Below are 19,497 nucleotides of genomic sequence, written 5' to 3' on the forward strand. Positions count from 1 at the left end.
GCCAGACACAACATCTCAGGTGAGCCAGATAAAGCCCTCAGAAGCAGGAGGAGGAAATGATTATGTCTGTTTTACAGAGGAGAAAACCAAGGTTCAAAAAGTCTAGCTGTAGTAGTGACCAAAGTCAAAGCCCACTTTCCAGTCTGTCCCCCCTTTTAACTGCACAACATAAGGGTCTCCTGGTAGTGAGACAACCCACAGGGACCTCCACACGGGTCCTGCCTTTCTTAGACATGCCCAGCTGCAGTGCTGTGGGCTGACTGCAGGCGAGGTCCTGCACAGGCTGAAAGAAGTTCACACACTATCCCTGGGATCTACCAAGTTGTCTAATACACGATGGGGACCCTGCAGGCATTTGGTGAGGTGCTGAATTCCCTGCTGGCAGGTGTGGCCCTCGACTGGACTAGCACTGACCCTGAGGGAGGGGTGTCTCCTGTTTATCTTGAGCTTCCAGAGCCCCACCCAGGCTGAGTTCTCTGGAAACACTGGCTGCATTGACCTGCCCTGAACCTGACCTCGTCTCTCTACTTAGAGGGGATGCTTGCCCTGTCTGCTTGGGCTCCAGAGCTGGTTCAGGGTTCCAGGACTGGGGCCATTTCCTGAATCTCAGTGCTCTACATTAGGGCCGAGAGAACTCTGTTCCTGGTCTACCACCCCCCCCCATGACCTTGAGGAGCCAACCCTGCCTTTAACATCATCATACACTCACACCAAGGTGCCCCAAGCAGGCAGAGCCATCTCTCCTGCTGCTGCTCACTGCCTGGAGCCTGCACCAGACTCCTGACCGCCAGCCCCACCCATGGAGTCAGCAAGGCCATTCCAATCCTGCCACTTATCTGCCCTGTGACCTCGGACAAGTCAATTCCATCTCTGCCTCATCAGTTTCCTCATCTATGAAACAAATTCAATTGCATTAGCTTCATAGAGATTGTGTGAGGATTAGATGAAAAAAATATACATCATCATTATCATCAACACTCAGACTCACTGGCTGCTACTGTGGGCTAAGCAATTTATATGCAAAAATCAGTGCCTGGTAAAAACAGGCCACCTGATGTGAACAGCCAACTCACTGGAAAAGACCCTGATGCTGGGAAAGATTGAGGGCAGGAGGAGGAGAAGTCACAGAGGAGGAGATGGTTGGATGACATCACTGACTCAAAAGACATGAATTTGAGCAAACTCCAGGACATAGTGAAGGACGAGGAAGCCTAGTGTGCTACAGTCCATGGGGTTGCAAAGAGTCAGACACAACTTAGTGCCTGAACAACAAGTATGAAGTTTTTTCCATGTGTTAGGCCCTGTTCTAAACATTTTATGTGGGTTCAAGCATCTAATCCTCAAAACAGCCTTATGTATTGGCACTGTTGTTCGCTTCATTTTAGAGATGAGAAAACTGAGGCTCAAAGGTAGTGGTAACTTCCCCAGGGTTATAAACTGAGGAGGTGATAAAGCTGGGATTCAAACCCAGGCTATCTGACTCCAGAATCTTTAGGGAACTGTACTGCTTGTTATAATAGATGTTCAATGGGTTTCTGTTATTGTTTTGTGATTTTTATTATTATTATCATTCATCTTATTTGCCCTATATACAGAATAGCCACCTCTAGCTCCAACTGTACTCAATTTATCCTGTGGCACTTAAATCTCCAAAAAGGATTCCCTCTTCACCCCCACCCCACATCTCCCAATATCCACAACCTTGAATCTCCGCTGGGCTTTTTGGCCGAGAGAATGTGGTAGAACGGATATTCTCTGACTTCAAAAGCTAAGCTGTAAGAAGACTTAAGATTTCCTTTTAGTCTGAGGACACTGCCACGCTTCAAGAAGCCCAGGCCATGTGAAGCCGGCACGGGTGGGTCAGCATCACCGGCCACCTCTGGGAGTGAGCCATCGTGGACGTCCAGTCCAGTCAAGCCCCCTGGTGACCCTGGCCCCAGCTAACCTGAGGCAGCCTCAGCTGCACCCAGTCAGTCTAAGGAATCCCGAGAGTTTATAGTAAGTGTTGCTTTGAGCCAAGAAGTCTTGAGTGAATTGTTTGGCAGCAGTTGATAACCAGAATACTCCTGGCAACAATTGATAACCAAAATCCTTTCAGTCCAGTATTAAGGTTCCAACATGCCTTGAAACCAAGCTTCAGTTATCTAGATTTGACTTCTCACCAAATTTTCGAGGCAAACACCTCTTTGAAGTAACAATAAAATAACACTTATTGCCCTTGGGTATGTTATTAAACTGTGGGGCCTCAGTTCCCTTATCTGTTGAATAGAAATAGTAAGTGTCCCTAGCTCACAACACTGTAGTGAGGGGAACATGAGTTAATTCACAGGAGATGCTTAGGACAGCGCCTGACCTTCAGAATCCATATACAGGTATCCCCTGCTTTTCCAAAGTTTGCTTTATGCTACTTCACTTTTCGTTAGTAATAAAGACCTACAAAAGACCTAGCCAAAAGAAACCCCAAGGTTTTAGCTTTCTTGAAGAAAGGTAATTGCTTCTCTGCTTTATGCCATTTGAGCTTATGAAAGGTTTCATGGAAACACTCTCCTTTCAGATAGCGGGGGTGGGGGGACCTGTACTGAGTGACACCTCTCTATTAACCGAGACAGGCTTTTTGAATTTTAAAATCTGAATCCTCTTACTTAACCTGAAGGCTAGTGGAATTACCCCTTGTTCCAGACGAGCTGCAGGGAGTCACGTAAAGCCTCGTGGCTAGTAAAGGGGGTCAGGGTTTGGACCCCGTCTGTGCTCTTTCCCTCTCCCCACTCCGCCCCCGCCTCAACAACGCCACCCACCCCTCCTGACACAAGGGAGAGCATTAGCTTGTGGACTCAGCGCCCGTGGAGCCCAGGACTCAGACAAATCACAGCGGAGCAAGCGGCGCATCAGCCAATTCCAGCTGGATCGGCTCAGGCGGCCCAGGGTCCCCCGTGTCAGCACCCCTGTCTGACACAGCGGCATGACGGGCAGGGAGGTGCCCTGCCTGCTGCGGCGAGAAACGCTCATTAAAGCCTCCGGTTCGCACGGCAGGACGCGGCCCACCGCCAGCAAGGAGGTCCAGCCCTCCCGGGAGGCCGCTGGACGAGTCAGCGCAGAGCACAGGTCTGTGTCCCTGCTCTCCAGTACCCAGAGTCCAAAACGCGCTAGATGGACAGAATCGAGTGACTTGCCAACATGGAGTGCAGAGGTCCTCTCCAGATGCATGGAGCAGGGAGGTTCTGGCGGCAACACTGTGAGTTCTTTCTCTGCAGGTCCCACCAGTGCGAGGGCACTTCTAGCTGTCTACGCCTGTCGTCTTGCAGAGAAGAGCACGTTATACACATGGACATCCACACTCAGAGCAGAGAAGCGGCCTGCTCAAGGCCACAGAGCTTGCTGAGGGCAGGGTGTGATCTCATCCAGGCCCCCGATTCTGTCCCGCATTCTTCCTATCCCCTGCTTCTGTCCCTCTTCCCTCCCTTCTGAGGCCTGCCCAGTCCGCTCCCCGCTGACCCGAGCCTTCCCTGGACCCCGTGTGCCTGCTGTGCTCTACACTCTGTGCCCTGGACACACTGCTCACCTTTAATCCACGTGTCTTCCCCGCATCTGTGGGCTTCTGGACTTACCACTTCATCCTCTAGATTGACGACCAGCAAAACTGACGTCTACATTTGTTTCAAGTCCGGTAACCGTTAAATGTTATTCTTTTGCCCAGATGTGCAGCCAGTGTGGTCCGCCTGGGGATGCACCATTCCCTCACTTAGGGATCTGGTCAAAAGCCACCTCTTTTGGGGTCTAGGCTCAATTATATCACCCCAAATCCGTACGTTCAAGTCCTCACCCCAGTATCTCTGAATGCGATTTTGGAGATGAGATCGTTAAAGAGGTAATTAAGTTAAAATGAAGTCACTGAGATGAGCCCTAAGCCAACAGGTCTGGTGTCCTTATAAGAAAGGTTAGGACACAGACACGCAGAGAGAAAACCCCGTGAAGACACAGGGAGGAGACGTCCAGCGACAAGCCAAGGAGAGAAGCCTCGGGAGAAACCACCAACTCCAGTCTCAGACTTCTAGCCACCAGAAGTGAGAGAACATGCATTTCTGTTGTTTAAACCACTCAGTCTGTGGTACTTTGCTATGGTGTTCCTAGCAAGTTAATGCCTGTGGGGAGCACGCCCTGATTGCCAACACAGCCCCCTCCGCACTCCTCCACTAAGAGATCTCTTCCATGACACTGTTACTGTGCTCATTTCTGAATCTCCCCCAGTGCCTGCTGCAGGTCACAGATGCCCGGTGGGTCTAAACAGAATCCACTCCAGACCTTCATCATGGTGGCAGTTTGGGCATCTGTCGTAGATGACAAGGGACCCCTTTCCTAGCCCCCTCCTTCTGCAGGATTTCAGCAAGTAAGCCACTTCTGGCTGAAATTCCATTTGTTTCACAAAATAAGGATCACAATCTAGATGCAAAGCAAAGGGATCTAAGTTGGGGGGAGTGGGGAGGACAGAGATGAGCCCAGATGAGTGTACAAAGAAACTGGGATCCAAAGAGTCGGACACAACTGAGCATGCACGCACGCACACTGGCGTAGAATCTGTTCAGTGAAGGTGACTGAGCCTCAGTCTTTTAAAGAGTGGATCCATTTTCACTGACCAAAGCTGAACGTGGAGCCCCCAAACATGAAACAGATGAAAGCATCATTGCTCTGGCAGGAGCAGGGTGGACAAACCCCCAAGCCTGCCTTCTTGCTCCCCCACGATGCCTGCATGAAAACCCTGGAGATGCCAATACACAAAAACCGCTGATGTAGCTCATACATGCCCTGGGAGAGTGGAGTCTAAGAGACTTGGATTTGAATTCTGAATTTGAATCCTCCCGAGAGAGTAGATATACCCTGGGTGCTAGGAGGGCACGAGCCCTGTGAGTCTTGTTCACCCCCATCTTCTCCATCATTCACCAGAATACCTGGTACATGGAGAGCAGGGCTGGCGCAGTGCTGAGGCCAGCATGGCAGGTGGGCATGTGAGGAGGCACTCCGTCTCAGTGAGGACCCTGCCCCTGCATGACTGGCGAGGGAGTGCTCCCCGAAAGTTCCCAGGGTAGGTGCCTCCTTTGCTTCACTCTACTCCAGGCCCTGATCAAAGGCCCTCAATCAGTAAGCTGTTCGATTCATTCACTAACCTAGTTTCTTCACTACTAAGATGAGGATGCTAAAAACGGCTTTGCCAAGTAAATTTAAAGTTAGATAATACATTTAAGCAACCAGAATAATGCCACATAGCGGTCAGGGCTATTGTTAATTTCCTTCCTCAGTGAGATGGATCAGACAACACATATGCTGAAAGTTCAGGGTATTTTCCGGAAACAGTAAGAAACCCAGAGCTGCCAGAGCCAGCGGGGGAGAAGCCTGAGAAACCGTGGCTCTGGACCACGCAAGGCCGTGTGTCCCAAGCGCATCCTCTACACTGCGCCCGCCTCTTCCAGGTCTGAGCCTGCGGCGGCGGTGGGTGGGCCAGCACTCACCTCTCTCTAGGCAGCTGGTGGTTGGGATTATGGCGGCAGCGGACACTGAGGCCGAAGAGCTTGCGGGCGGTGCGCTGGATCTTCTGCCTCTGGGCCTCCGTGGCGCTCTGCAGGAGCTTGTAGCGGTTCTGAAGGTCCCAATCGTTGCCCCAGTGCTGGTGGATGCTCCCGATGGTCAGGAAGTGGTTGCTAGGGAGACGCTTCATGAACGATTTAAACTCATCTAGCAAGAGACAAAGGCCAAGGAGACGGGCTGAGCATGACATTCCCCATCTGAGGCTGCCTCAAGCCACCAGTAAACAGGCCCACACTAAAGCCAACTCCTTGGCAGCCTATAAACATGGCACCAGCCTTCTCTGCTCCTGGCAGGTAGTGAAGAGGCCACTGTGCTTTCAACGGTGGGTCTTTTATCAATACTTCGCTGCATCCCGCATCCTTACTTCAGACAGGGCTGCCCAAACTTCTGTCATTTGAACGCCAGCTTTATAATGGTATTCACATATCACTTGTACTTATATCTTACTTAATATTTTCTTTGAAGTAATTAAACCAACTTTTTACCCGATCGACACAGAAAATCTCTATAACATGCATTTGGTAGGATGGGAGCTGTAGAAATAATGGTGGGAAAATAAACATGATGAAAACGATATTAATAAATTCCAGCCAAATACTGTGGCCTGCTAGATGACGGAAACCCATGCCTGGTCTCAATCTGAAATTTAGGGAAGTAGCAAGTGAATGTGAAAGGATATTAGCAGCAACTGAAACTTTCTCTGATGTAATCTGCAGATGGACGGGGAACTGACACGCCTCCCCTCCCCTCTGTGAGTCCCACTCTCACTGGAAGCTGTAAGTGTAGGCTGGCTTTCCTCAAGTCACAGTTTGGGAAACTCCAGCTTAAGACATGGGGACACGCTCTTGGGTCTCCAGGGCTTCTGCCTCAGTTTGGGATGTTTTAGTGTGTCAGCATATGCCACAAGGTGCCACAGCCTCAGGAATTATCTAGGTCAGGTTTCTTGTTCTACATTTGGAAAAAACTGAAGTCTTGAGGTGGAAAAAAGATGTTCTAAAGGTAGAATAGTCCATGGGTAACAAGAGGAAGGACTAAAACCTAAGCTGTTGCTTTCCGATCTAACACTTACCCTCACCCACTCCCCAGTATTGGGAAAATTAATGAATTAAGGGGTTAACCATTTTGCAGGAAAAAAAAGCCTAACTAGTCAGAATATCTATCAATCATATCTATCTATATGTGAACCTTAATACTTTCACTTTATGTTATAAACCCTACACAAAGAACTTTCCTGGCAGTCTGGTGGTTAGGACTCCACGCTTCAACACAGGAGACACGAGTTTGCTCCCTGGTAGGGGAACTAGGATCCCACCTGCTGCACAGTCAAAAACAGAAACAAACCCATCCTGCAAGGAAATTTCAGGTATATTAGGCATTCATTTTAAAAAATGCCTTCAAAGCTCAACACTTAGCATATATAACTGATTTTTATAGCAAATGTATGAGATAGGTGCTTTTAGTGCCCTCCTTCTATAGAAACTAGGACACAGAGGAGTTAATTAACTTGCCAAGGTCACACAGCCAGTAAATGGTAGAATTAGAACTCTGGATGGCTCCAAATCATCTACTCTTACTTAGCGTATTTACTTACTCTCAACACATAAACAGGACCAGCAAATTGGGAGCAAAAACTAGGTATTTTTAATACATTTTATATTAAGGTGCTAAAAGCAGGAGTCTCTGACTCCTAGAAGACCTCGGCACCTCATTACCGACAGTCAGACACGCAGGAGTTCAAGCTGATTCTTAAACTGTGGACGGCTGTGTAACCATGATTGTTATACAATGTTATTCAACGCCTCAGTTTTCCCATCTGTCAATAATAGCATCTAATCCAAATCTTCAGAGAGTGACATAGGATGGCATCTGCCTAGTTTTCAGAATCCAGAAAGTGCTGAGTGGATGGTTGTGTAAGATGAGAAGGATGATTGCACCGACAGATTTACTCAGTGAGCCGGCTGGAGGCAGGAGACTGGTCTTGATGACTGTGATGCTTTGACCAGTCCAACTCTCCCGTCAAAGCAGCTTATCTTGTAAAGGGCTCTGTTGATCTTGGAGATAACAGTCCTTTCAAGGAGCCAGAATTTCAGTCAGATAGGAACATCTAAACAAGCTTATGGTTACCAGGGGAGAAGAGGGGTGGTAATAAACTGGGAGACTGGGACTGACATATACACACAACTAATAAGACCCTGCTAAATATAAATAGCACAGGGAACCCTACTCAACACTCTGTAATGGCCTATATGGGAAAAAAATCTAAAAAAGAGTGGATATATGTATATGTATAACTGATTCACTTTGTACACCCGAAATTAATGCAACATTGTAAATCAACTGTACTTCAATAAAAACATTTTTTAAAAAATGAAAATGATTTAATTTCTTGACTAAAACTCCCAGTAAAAGAGGCGTTGCTGTTTAGTCGTTAGGTCATGTCTGACGTTTTTGCAACGCCATGGACTAGATCCCTCTAGGCTTCTCTGTCCATGGGATTTTCCAGGCAAGTATGCTGGAATGGGTAGCCATTTCCTCTTTCAGGCAATTTTCCTGACCCAGGGATCGAACCCAAGTCTTCTGCATTGGCAGGAGGATTCTTTACTTCTGAGCCACCAGAGAAGCCCCAAGGAGGCACAGCCCCCCATTTACATGTATAAACTTGGTCCTATTTGACCACTAACACTCCAGCCATGAAGGAACCAATGGCTTTGATCTTTGACAAGGCATTAATCCCTCCAAATGACCTGGTCCTGAGTCATTAACGTTATGGGTTGCGAAGGAAAGGAGGAAAATACACATGTACAAGCCATATATACGTGCAGGTGATGGGTTTGTCTTCATAGGCACAAACATTTCAAAATGGGTAAGTGCAGGATATCTGGGGGGAAATGTGCTTTTGTGGAGACAAACTGTCACACAGCAATCATTCCTGTGGCCTTTTCCGCTTACTCTGCGGCGTCTCGGCTTTCTGCACTTCCTCCCCCCGCCTACCCACCCACCTACCCTCAGTGGTTTCTCTTCCTTGGGAAAAAGGATTCTATGCTAGGCATCCCTACTACATGTACACACAGTCGACACCCACCTCTGCTTTTTAGCAATCAGTAGAATCTCTTTGCAAAAGCATTTTATCAAATGCTGCTTCTCTTTTTTTGAGGCCAAATACTCATCATAACACATTTCCATCATGAAGCTCTCCTCTTTCATAGATTCCCAGGATTTTAAATGGACTAAAGGGTGCAGGTTCCTAAGGTATCACAGCTCCACTGGGTGACCCCGTAAGAACAGAATTGTGGATGCTTTCTGTGCTCCCAGAGCTGGAGCGGGGCTTGGAGATCATGGAAACCAGTGGTTTTCAAACACAGCGCTCTATGGCTCAGCTTTTATCTGTGGTACACAGTGGCTCCAAGGTACGATTTTGTTTGATTAAAGGGTTTCTTGGAGAAAGATTTAAATAAATTCAAATATTAAAAACAAAAACATGTCCTCTCCTTTATCAGATGAGTGAGCTGAGGCCTGGTAGGGGGGGTTGGGTGGGTAAAGTAGAATTATTAAGTTACAAAAGCTGCTGTGAGCACTGGATTTGGAATCAGGGGTGCCATCACCAATGCTGTCACTTACTGGCTCTGTAGCCCTGGGGAGACACTGGCGCTTGGCACCCTCCCTCCTCTAGAACGCAGTAATGTCACTGCATACTTCAGTGCAGTTGTAACAGACTTAAGGAATATAAAGTTGTGTCAAAAATAGAAACGCTCTAAACATATGTCCACTTATTTAACACATCTCTGAGAACATATTAAATGCCAGATATCCACTTGGCATCTCTATTTGAAGTCTCAAGGGTTCCCAAGTTGTTCACATCCAAAACTCAGTACTCAGTCTTCTTTCTAAACCTTCCGGGGTGCCCTAGCTCTGTGAATGGTACCGACATCCATCAGACTGTTTAATGACAAACCTAAAAGTCCTTGGAGCTCACTTGAAGACCCTTCCTCCAACTCTCAGAGCCGGTCGACCATCAAGTCCTGCTCATTTTTCCTCCTAAACATCTTGGCACTGGCGTCTCTGCACATTCCATTTACTGTCTGTACCATCCTCCTACCCCACATCGCAGCCGTGTCTCTCCTGTGTGCCTCCTGCTGGCCGACCTGCCCTCACCCTCTGAGCTCTGCACACACTCAGATGCTGACACTGTCCGTGGAGGGGCCTCTCCTGACTCCCTGGCCACAGCACCCTCCAACAGCACGTGACCTGCTCACAGGAGCTCCTCAGTCCACACACACACAGATGATTAACATGTCACCATTACCTGCACAGTTAGATGATCAATGCCTGGATGGCCCATTAACTAGAAGCTCCGTGAGACAGAGATCCAACTTTGCACCTCACCTGCTTTATGGCCGCACTGACTGTCCTCCCCTGAAATGCATTTCTCTCAACCACAAGAAGCAGGAAATGGCCAAATTACCTGAAAAGTGACTTCCAGCTATGACAGGCTGAATTCTTTGGCTATCTACATCAATATCTACACATATATGTACATATATACATACCCATATTTACACATGTGTGTGTTCATTAATTTTGAGACACACACACACACACATACACACACACACACTCAGGAATCAATACAACTAGCTCTGACTCCTCTCTCCAGAGGCTTCCTCTGTGCTCCGAGGCATTATTCTGTCTGTCGTCTGGGTACCACAGAAGCAATATATCACAGGACCACAAACTTGATTATGTTATTCATTATTCCACCTGGTGGAGATTTATTGAGTGGCTCCTCTTTGACAGCTACTCGAATGGCTCTGGACCCTCCTCAGTGAAAGGCTGGCAGGGAGGGCGGTCTCTGAGTGCTCCCCTTGGCCATCCTGATGCCCGTCAGATCCCGGGCTCACGGCCCTCCGGGCAGCCGTAGCGCAAGGCCCCCTACCTGAGTTCTCCAGGTCCTTGTAGGCTTCGGCCCACGACTTGGCCATGCTGGCCAGCGTGTACTCCATGATCTGGATGTCGGTGATGGGGCAGTTGCACTGCGGGAACTCCTCAGCACACTGGCATCGGCACTGGCTGTTCTGACACACGTACTCCCCCTCGCCGTTGCACATGATGTAGCTCAAGGCCGACTGGACGAACTTCTCCTGCAGATACTGAGGGAAGATGATCTGAAGACCTGGAGGAGAACAGCGAGAAGAAGGAAATGGAAGGTCAGAGGAGGCATTCCATTAAGAGTTTCAAGAGGTGACATGCAGGAATCTGAAGCTGCTAGCTTTTCCCCTGTTTGCTGTGACCAGACTAGCTCTGGGCCTGCCCAGATCCACGCAGGGCATTGCTGGCGAGGCCTCCGGTTCCCTCGCTTCTGCTTAAACTTCTCAGAGTGTGATCAGGGCCACCTCTGCTCTCTTCATACGCTATTCTGTGATATTAGCACTGAAGCCAGAGCCAGATCTGTTAATACACCTTTTCCATTGTGGGAGAAAGCCCTTATTGAAAGCACAAGCTCACTGTTTATTTTCCCTTATTTCCTTCATTTCTTTCCTGTTCCTTTCTTCTAATATTTATGAACCTTATTTATGAAGCACAAGTCCTGAGCTAGGTGCTAGGTCTATAAGAGATTAAAAAAAAAAAAAGAAAGACACGATCTTTGCCCTTGGGGAGTTTACAATATAATCAGCAGGCGCAGACAACACACATCACAACACAGCTTTAAGGACCCAGGGTAGATCTGGCCGTACGAGGCAACTGGACAGCTGAGGCAGCATTAGCATTGCTGGAATAGCAGGGAAACCTTTGTAGAGGAGATGATACGCAGGCTGGTTGAAAGGTGAATCATTATGTAAAAAAGAACATGAAGCATATTCTAAGGAGAGGGGTAGCAAGAACTAACATTTCACATGTCTGGGAGTTGCTGTTGAGGGACATGAACTTGGATGGGTGGGCAGGCAGTGCTGGAGGAGGGCAGATGCCAGAGGTCAAAGGTCTTTATTATGTGCTAAGGAATTCGGACTTGATCCTGTGAATAATGGGATACCTTGGTAGCTTCCCCAGGTAAGAATGACATAAACAGAGTTACATAATTTAACAGGACCACCGTATCATTCACACATACACACAATGGGATCAGGTGAGACTGGCGTCCGATTCATTTTCTCTCCTTTGCTTAAAAATGAAGAAGGCAAAGCTCACTAAGAGGAAATGGGCTGTTCATGGCTCTAAGAGGAGGACTCCTGACCACACCGCATGGTCTCTTCTCTGTGAGGTACCTGACTGATCAGAGTCCTGACCCTGAGGGCCAGTGAAGGAGAAGGGTTTACCTGGGCACAAGCACTACTCTCATACCCTGAAAATGTCAGCCCAGCGGGCCATCCCCGATGGTGCCCCCAGAAGGACAACTCTGGGCTAAACTCAACCATTCCGGCACGTTCACCGGGGACCTTTCTCTCCCCTCGTTTGGAGCTGCTGACAGTTTTGCCACCAGTGTGTATTGGGGTGATGGTTTCACTATCCACTGTGCAAAACAGGACTGTGCTCTTCGGATTGAAACGTTTTCCTCATTCATGCTTCAGGGACACCCCTAATCCTACTCGTCAGGGATCTGCTGAATAAACCTGGCATTTCCCTCACTCTCGAGTTCACAGTTGTGTCTCTAGATTTTTATCTTTCTCTTGCTTATAAATTATTAAAAAGAAAAAGTGAAACCTGTCATTTCAACCATCGTCACATGGCAGCTAAAAAAGGACTATTTTCAGAGGGGCTTTATGAAAAAGAAGATGGTGTCTCCAGCATGCCTTCTGGTGGGAAATGGTAACACAGTAAAGAGTTGGGCATTGCGAGAGTCAAGCTTCTCCACTGACTGCCTAAGTCCTCCCAAGTTAGCCAACCTGTCAAAGGCTCCACTTTCTCTTCGCTAAAATGGAGACACTTTCAGTACCTCCATCAGAGGCTGACTGAGACAGCTAAGTGAAATAATTCTTGAGAATTGTCTAGAACAGTCTCTGACAATAAATGTGCTTTATTCTTATTCTTGATGATGATGATGATGATGTCATTCCTCTGATAAAATTTTTTTAAAGTTACAACAGAAACCTCAGGATAGATGAAAGAACAATATAGCTGTGAGTACTTCATCAGAAGGGAAAATACCCAGAACGCAGTGTGGAGATATCTGGAGAGCTTCCACAAGAAGTGGGGTTTAGAATTCTGCGCTGTTGAACCAGCACTGCTGGGAGGGCTATTTGGAACGGTAGATCCTTTGTCAATATGCACAGAAGGTGTTCTTACAGGCAGGGCTGGGAAGCCGGGGTGATGGTCCACCACAAGGCTAGCGGAGCTCCACCCCACGAGTGAAGGGTCCCAACGAGTTTGAGTCACTGCTCACTCACAAGGTCTCCTGTACGGAGGCGTAAGATGCAAATACAGAAAGGCAGAGCAAACTGAATCCAGCAGTAAAGTGCTAAACCAAGTCTCCAGTTCTTTCAGAGTATGCACTATTGAGTCATTTTATCTGTATCACCATTTTTTGCTTCCAAAGAAAAATTTATTTTTAGCTGATCCCAATCCCCTATGGGCATGTGAGTCTATGGACTCGGGTTAAGTTTCTGTTGCTTAAAGAAACTCTATAGACTATACACTCAGTCCTATTTTTCTAGCTTGCTCATCATTTTCTTTCTCTCTTTTTCAGGGGATAAAATATTCTATTCTTGGTGCTGGCCCAAAAGGAATTGGGGGAGAGCGTTTTTCGAAAATTGCGTCAAATCATTTTTCTGTCTGGCAAGGATACAAAAGGCGGTCTTACCCACCCCATTTAATGCAACTGAAAACAGATGAAGTTTGGGGTTGGGGGCTTTCTGGGAGCAGCTGAAACACAAAACTGGCTGCTATTTAAAAATGGAAACCCAGAACCTGCCAAGCTGACTCCGAGGCGGAATCTCCTGGGCAAATTTGAAAAGAGAATAATGAAGACATAGCAATTAAAAAGCACTTTTCTGTGAAATGTCATTACTATTTAAAGTTACATAACCATTTCTCCGGCAGCGGAGGTTCACATAGCAGTCACCACCGGAGCCGTCTCCCTATGACCTGTGTCCAACAAAGAGGCCCATTGCTGGGCGCCTCCTGCATGGGCGCCGGAGTCCTGCCCGCTTCAATGGGAGCTGTAAATAACGTGGAGGGGGATTTGGCCTGGGGATCCGCCGTGTGAAAGATATACAGCTGCCGGCTGGGGTGGCATCTCCTGTCCCCTTAGTTCCCAAAGACACACACACACACACACAAACAGGAAAACTGAGAAAATGAGAGAGAAAAAAAGGCCACCCTTAATGCCAAGCATATAAATCTGGCCTCACAAAACCCAGGAAGGCAAGAGTTGAAAGTTCCATTTGCACACCAACTCACCCACGCTAAACATATGGAGTCTGTTCCCCCCCAATCTCATTATACTTACCAAAAAAAAAAAAAAAAAAATCTTGTTATACTTAAAAATGGAACGTTTGGCTGTTCCGGGGAGCGGGCAGTGGTGACGTGGGAACCCTCGCGGCATCCGCCTGCCCCTTCCCTGATTCCTGCCCCGCCGTCCTCGGTCCCTCCTCCCACCTCACCTTCCACACTCACACCTCACGGCATCTTCTGTCTCGTGCGGGCAGTTCTGTGTGCTGAGGTACGCTGTCTTCCCTCCGTCACACGAGAAGACGTCTCTCGGTCCTCGGCCCCCTCCCCTCCCTCCTCTGCTCTGTGTTCCAGGACACGCCAGGCTCCCTGCCCTTTTGCAGGCCCTCCTTTGTGCCAAGCTTGTTCTTCCGACCGTCTCTGCACTTGCCCTTCTCTGTGCCTAGAATATCCCTCTCCCACATCGCTCCCTGGCTCCCGTGTTCTGCCATCCGGCTGTGCCCAGGCCACCCACGCGAAGATGCCTCTTCTATTTCCTTCACAGAATTAGCTTCTGAATGAAATTATTTTGTTCTTTTGTCTTTATTTTCTTTCCTTCCCCCCCATTAGACAGTGGGCTTCAAGGGGACAGAGGCCTGTCTGTCCATGACAGTCCCTCCAAGCTTAAGGCCAAGCCCCGGGGAGGTTTCAGATATTCATTGGCTGAAGAACTGTCCTCCTTCTCATTCATATTGGAAAGAAAGTTGCCCCTGAGAACTCGGAGGCTCTTAGAGTTGAGGACGTGTCCAGGGCTCCACAGCCATGTGGAAGGCTCAGGACGCGACTCTGGGAATTCCGACTGAATTCTGAGACACTCACGGGTCCTTCAGTGACTCCACAGGGACAGATGCCTGCCTTGGGGTCCCTGGGGGGCCTCAGGCGCACAGTAGCCTCTGGGAATGTTTCAGCCTCCATGAAACTCAGTTTTCTTGCCTGTGAAGGTAAATTCCCAATAAACACCTTCCAGGGCTACTGTGAAGAGTAAGTAAATGAGGGGAAACAAGGCATAAAAGCACTTCAGCCAACAGCTGACTGTAATGGACTGAATATGTCTTCTGACCCCAAATTTCACATGTTGAAACCCTAACACACGAGGTTAGGTTTAGATAAGGTCAGGAAGGTGGGGCTTCCAAGATGGGGTTTGTTGTTTTTATTCAGTTGCTAAATCATGTCCAACTCTTTGCGAGCCCATGGACTGCGGGATGCCAGGCTTCCCTGTCCTTCACTATCTCCCTGAGCTTGGTCAAATTCATGTCTATTGAGCTGGTGATGCCATCCAACCATCTCATCCTCTGTCGTCCCCTTCTCCTCCCGCCCTCAATCTTTCCCAGCATCAGGGTCTTTTCCACTGAATCAGCTCTTCATACCAGGTGGCCACAGTATTGGAGCTTTAGCTTCAGCATCAGACCTTCCAGTAACTATTCAGAGTTGATTTCCTTTAGGATCGACTGGTTTGATCTCCATGTGGTACAAGGGACTTTCAAGAGTCTTTGCTCTTATAGGAAGAGGAAGAGACAGGAAGTCTCTCTGTCTCTTTCTCTCTCTCTCCCTGCTCTTCCCCTCCTTCCCTCTGTGAGCACACTCTAAGACAAGGCCATGTGAGCACACAGTGAGAAAGCAGCTAAGAGCCAGGAATGTGTCTTCACCAGACACTGAATCTGCTGGCACCGTGACCTTAGACTTTCCAGCCTCTAGAATGGCAGGAAATAATGTCTCTGGTTCAGACCACCCAATCTATGGTATTTTGTTAGAGCAGCCTGGGCAGACTAAGACACTGATTGATAGAATTAAGTGCTCAATAAATGTTAGATTCTTCCATTTGCACCCTACTGGAACATAATCCATTACCTGGACCAAACTTGAGCCCTTCTTGGAAAAATTCTTCTTAAATAACCCCATCTGGGCTGGTAGGAAATATGCCAAGTGGGCATTTTGTCTTAATAGCACGACAGTATTTATTGTAGGTCTTTATTATTATCATTCCATTGTTTGTACTTCAGTGACCCTTCCTTCCTTCTTCCCTTCCTTCCTCCCCTCTCCCTGCCACCTGTCCTTCTCTCCATTTCTCCTCTCTTCTTTCCGCACATATTGCTTAAGCCCTACTGTGTGGTAGGCACTGTGCTGTGGCTATCAGGGCAAATAAGGCAGGCCTTCCTTGCCCTCACTGACCTCACAGTTTAGGAGGGAGACAGACCTGTAAACAAGCTGCTTGGATGCAGTGAGCCCAGGGCTCTACCAGAAGCACAAGGGTGCTTGGAGAACACACAGGAAGAATACCTAGCCCAGCATGGAGCAGGAGTAGCCAAAGGCACTCTCCCAGAGCAGTGGCATTTAGGCTGAGACCCAGTGGATTAACAGGGGTCAAGGGATGGGAGATACAGAGGAAGAGTGGTCTAGAAAGTGGAAACACCATGTGCAAGGGCCTTAGGCAATATTACTCCTTCCAATAAGAACCGGTTTAGCCATCGCCTTTCTATCTGATTAAGGTTCCTCTTTTTTTCAGTTGTTCGATTTTTCCAAATTCTTTAGAGAAGAAAACAATGACTCTGATGGCTCAGAAGAGACCAGAACTCTGAAGGGAAGAATGACACGGGGCAGAGATCTGTCAGCTCATTAGAGGAACAGCACTTCTTACAACAACAGAGGTCAGGGTCCTTGTCATTACAGGGTGGGACTAAACCTGAGATTCAGAAAATGAAGAAGGCCCTGTGTGTTGCTGCATTTCAACCACTGCTGGGGTGTTGGAGTAACAGAACCTTCAGGGAAACCTTCCACTGGATCCCTGGAGATCTTCAGTTGTCAACACTGCTGTGTAAAGCAGGCACCTAAATCAGGGGCAGTGCTTGGCAAGCTGAGGAACATTTCATGTCTGGAATAGAGGACCCTATCAACACAAAGCAAGGTGCTCCTGGGATCTGGAGATTTCAGGCCCGCCTTCATCTCCGACTCTCGTTTGTAGACAGGAACTCGGAGCCTCCTTCTCCTTCCTTCAACGAGAAGTGCCTGAAGAACTGCTGGAGGAGACTTTCCTACTTTCTAAAGACACAGAGGGGCTACCTGGATATTCAGAACTAAAGCTCAGAATCCAACAGACAAATGCTTGAACTGATGACTCAAACAGAGAGAGCAGCATGATGTCTGGTAAGTAGTGTTTAATAAATATATTTCAAATATTAAATAAGCCAGGCATCTATTACAGAGATGAAGGAAAATAAGCCTGGACACAGTAATTACGGGTGATTTTGTGATGTGGGTAGAGTCCTGAAACACAAGCCTGGTCTTAACAGATACAGGAAGGACAGCCCCAGTGCTCCATGGAGAGGGGACACCTTGATGGGTCAGTGTGGGCATACCTTGGGTCCATCTAAGTCTTGTTCAAGGCAAGGGCTCTATATCTTCCTGTTTTTCCTCAGCTTTGTTGTATTTTATTCTATATCCAAATTGCCTAATATAGTAATATTTTTTATGAATTTGCTCTTTTCTGACCTATTTCATTAAATATTAAATGCACGCTCCCTTACAGTGCTGAGAGGAAGAGGGAAAAATACAGGTTCTATTTTGGCTGAGATTAAATATTTTTCTATCATGTTCTTGCATCAGAATGTGGCCCCCTGTAAACATCTCGGAGCCCTATAGGAGTCCCAGCTGTTGTCTTGTGCCTGCTAAGTTCTGCTTGTCAAATTCTGTCCATTTCTGAAAAGCACGAGGTGAACAGAACAACAACAAGGACTCTACCTTTTGCAAAAAGTCAGCTTGACCCCCTTCCTGTGAAAGCCCAGGGATTTCAGACTGGCAGATAAAGGACTTTATGGCTTCGGCAGCCATTCTGAACCCCAGTGTAATGAAGGCATGCAGGTCAATTACCCATCTGTTTGTGTTTCTATTGCCGTGAATTACAGTATCCATCGCTGACAGCTCATTGGAGTGGAATGGAAATAAGACGATAATTCACCGGGTGAAACTGTGCAGAAAGGGCGAAAAGGCTATGATCTCATTCAGAAGTTCAGCCTTGTCTCCATGACCGGTCATCTGCGCTCTGGGAAATGAAGAAAGGCAGCTACCTGGGGGGAAAGTGGGCGGGTCTGGCTCCCCCTTCCGGATAGAGTGCCCTTTTGTTTTCTCAGGTACCATTATCTATCCTACAGGATCTTAAGGAGTAGACTTGGAACCATTGGAGGAAAGATACAGATAAACAAAATTTCACACAATAAAATGAAAACCTTTTTAACTATCAGAAGTTTTGACGGATGAAACAGCTTGCCTTAGTAGGTAGAAGGCTTCTCATCACTGGAAGTACAGAAGCAGAATCTGAAAGCTGACATTGTAGGGATGCTTCAAAAACCCATTCATGCATATTCAGTGCCCGTCCCTGAAGTGTCCTCCTTTGGAAAAAATTATACACCCCCACATCTCAGTGGTTCAGACAGTAAGGAGTCTGCCCACAAAGCAGGAGACCTGGGGTTTGATCCTGGGGTCGGGAAGATCCCCTGGAGAAGAGAATGGCAACCCACTACAGTATTCTTGCCTGGAGAATTCCACGGACAGAGAAGCCTGGCAGGCTACAGTTCATGGGGTCCCAAAGAGTTGGACACAATTGAGTCATTTTCACATTCACCCTCTGAACTCAGGTTCCCATGGCATGTTTTGGCTAATGAAATGTATAAGTGATATGTGCGACTTCCAAAATGAAGCTATGAGAACCAGTATGTGGGTCCCTCAGTTTCTCTCTGCCCATCACCACAACAACAGCCATGTTCCATCTAGAGGCCACCACTGCTCTCCATACAGAGGCCTTTCTTCATTCTGTGAAGCGGAATCTCACCTGACTTGTGACTACGATGCAGAATCAGTAAGAAATGAATACTCACATTTGCCAACCACTGGGATTCAGGGATTGTTTGTTAGCACAACATAACCCAGCATATACTGACAGATACAGGAATGGGCAAACTGGGGCCATGAGCCTATTTTCACAAATCAACTTGATTGGAATGCAACCACACAGATTGGAATGCAACCACACAGATTGGAATGCAACCACACAGATTGGAATGCAACCACACAGATTAAGTATCATTTACAGCTGCTTTCACATCACAATGGAAGAGTAGAATAAGTTGCATTAGAGACTGAGTGTGACCCACAAAGCTTAAAATACTTACCATCTGGCTCTTTACAGAAACTGTCTGCCAGCCCCTGTACTAGTTGATCATTATGATTTCTTGAACCTTGATTTTCTATGAGTCTATTCTGTGCTGGTCTTATTTCAATTATTAAGCAAAGATCGATTAGTCATATATTATGTGCCAGGCACTCTTTTAGGTGCTGGAGAAAAAGGTTAGAAGCAAAATCCGTGCTCTCTCAGAACTTACCTTTCACTGGGAGAAGTAATCAGAGGAGAATTTAAACTGACAAAAGGGACTGGGGGCAGGGAGACTTGTAAATGACAATTTTAACTTGGAAAAAGAGAATATGGTCTAAACTATGAAATCATAAATG

At 47.4% G+C, this 19,497-nt stretch overlaps 1 protein-coding gene across 6 annotated transcripts in view; it reads right to left on the reverse strand.

Annotated features, from left to right (window-relative positions):
- The window catches only part of BRINP1 (BMP/retinoic acid inducible neural specific 1), a 526,454-nt gene that overhangs the window by 23,868 nt on the left and 483,089 nt on the right, over positions 1-19,497 (reverse strand). For all 6 annotated transcript variants that reach the window (XM_081576124.1, XM_081576137.1, XM_081576125.1 and 3 more), the window contains 2 exons: positions 10,511-10,747; positions 5,502-5,724 (listed from right to left, as the gene is read on the reverse strand). In XM_081576124.1, the coding sequence (XP_081432250.1) occupies positions 5,502-5,724; positions 10,511-10,747 (460 nt within the window). The remainder of the gene's footprint in view (positions 1-5,501; positions 5,725-10,510; positions 10,748-19,497) is intronic.

The sequence above is a fragment of the Giraffa tippelskirchi genome, chromosome 1, assembly GCF_054371585.1.
Source record: "Giraffa tippelskirchi isolate mGirTip1 chromosome 1, T2T-mGirTip1v1.2.pri, whole genome shotgun sequence".
NCBI lineage: Eukaryota > Metazoa > Chordata > Mammalia > Artiodactyla > Giraffidae > Giraffa > Giraffa tippelskirchi.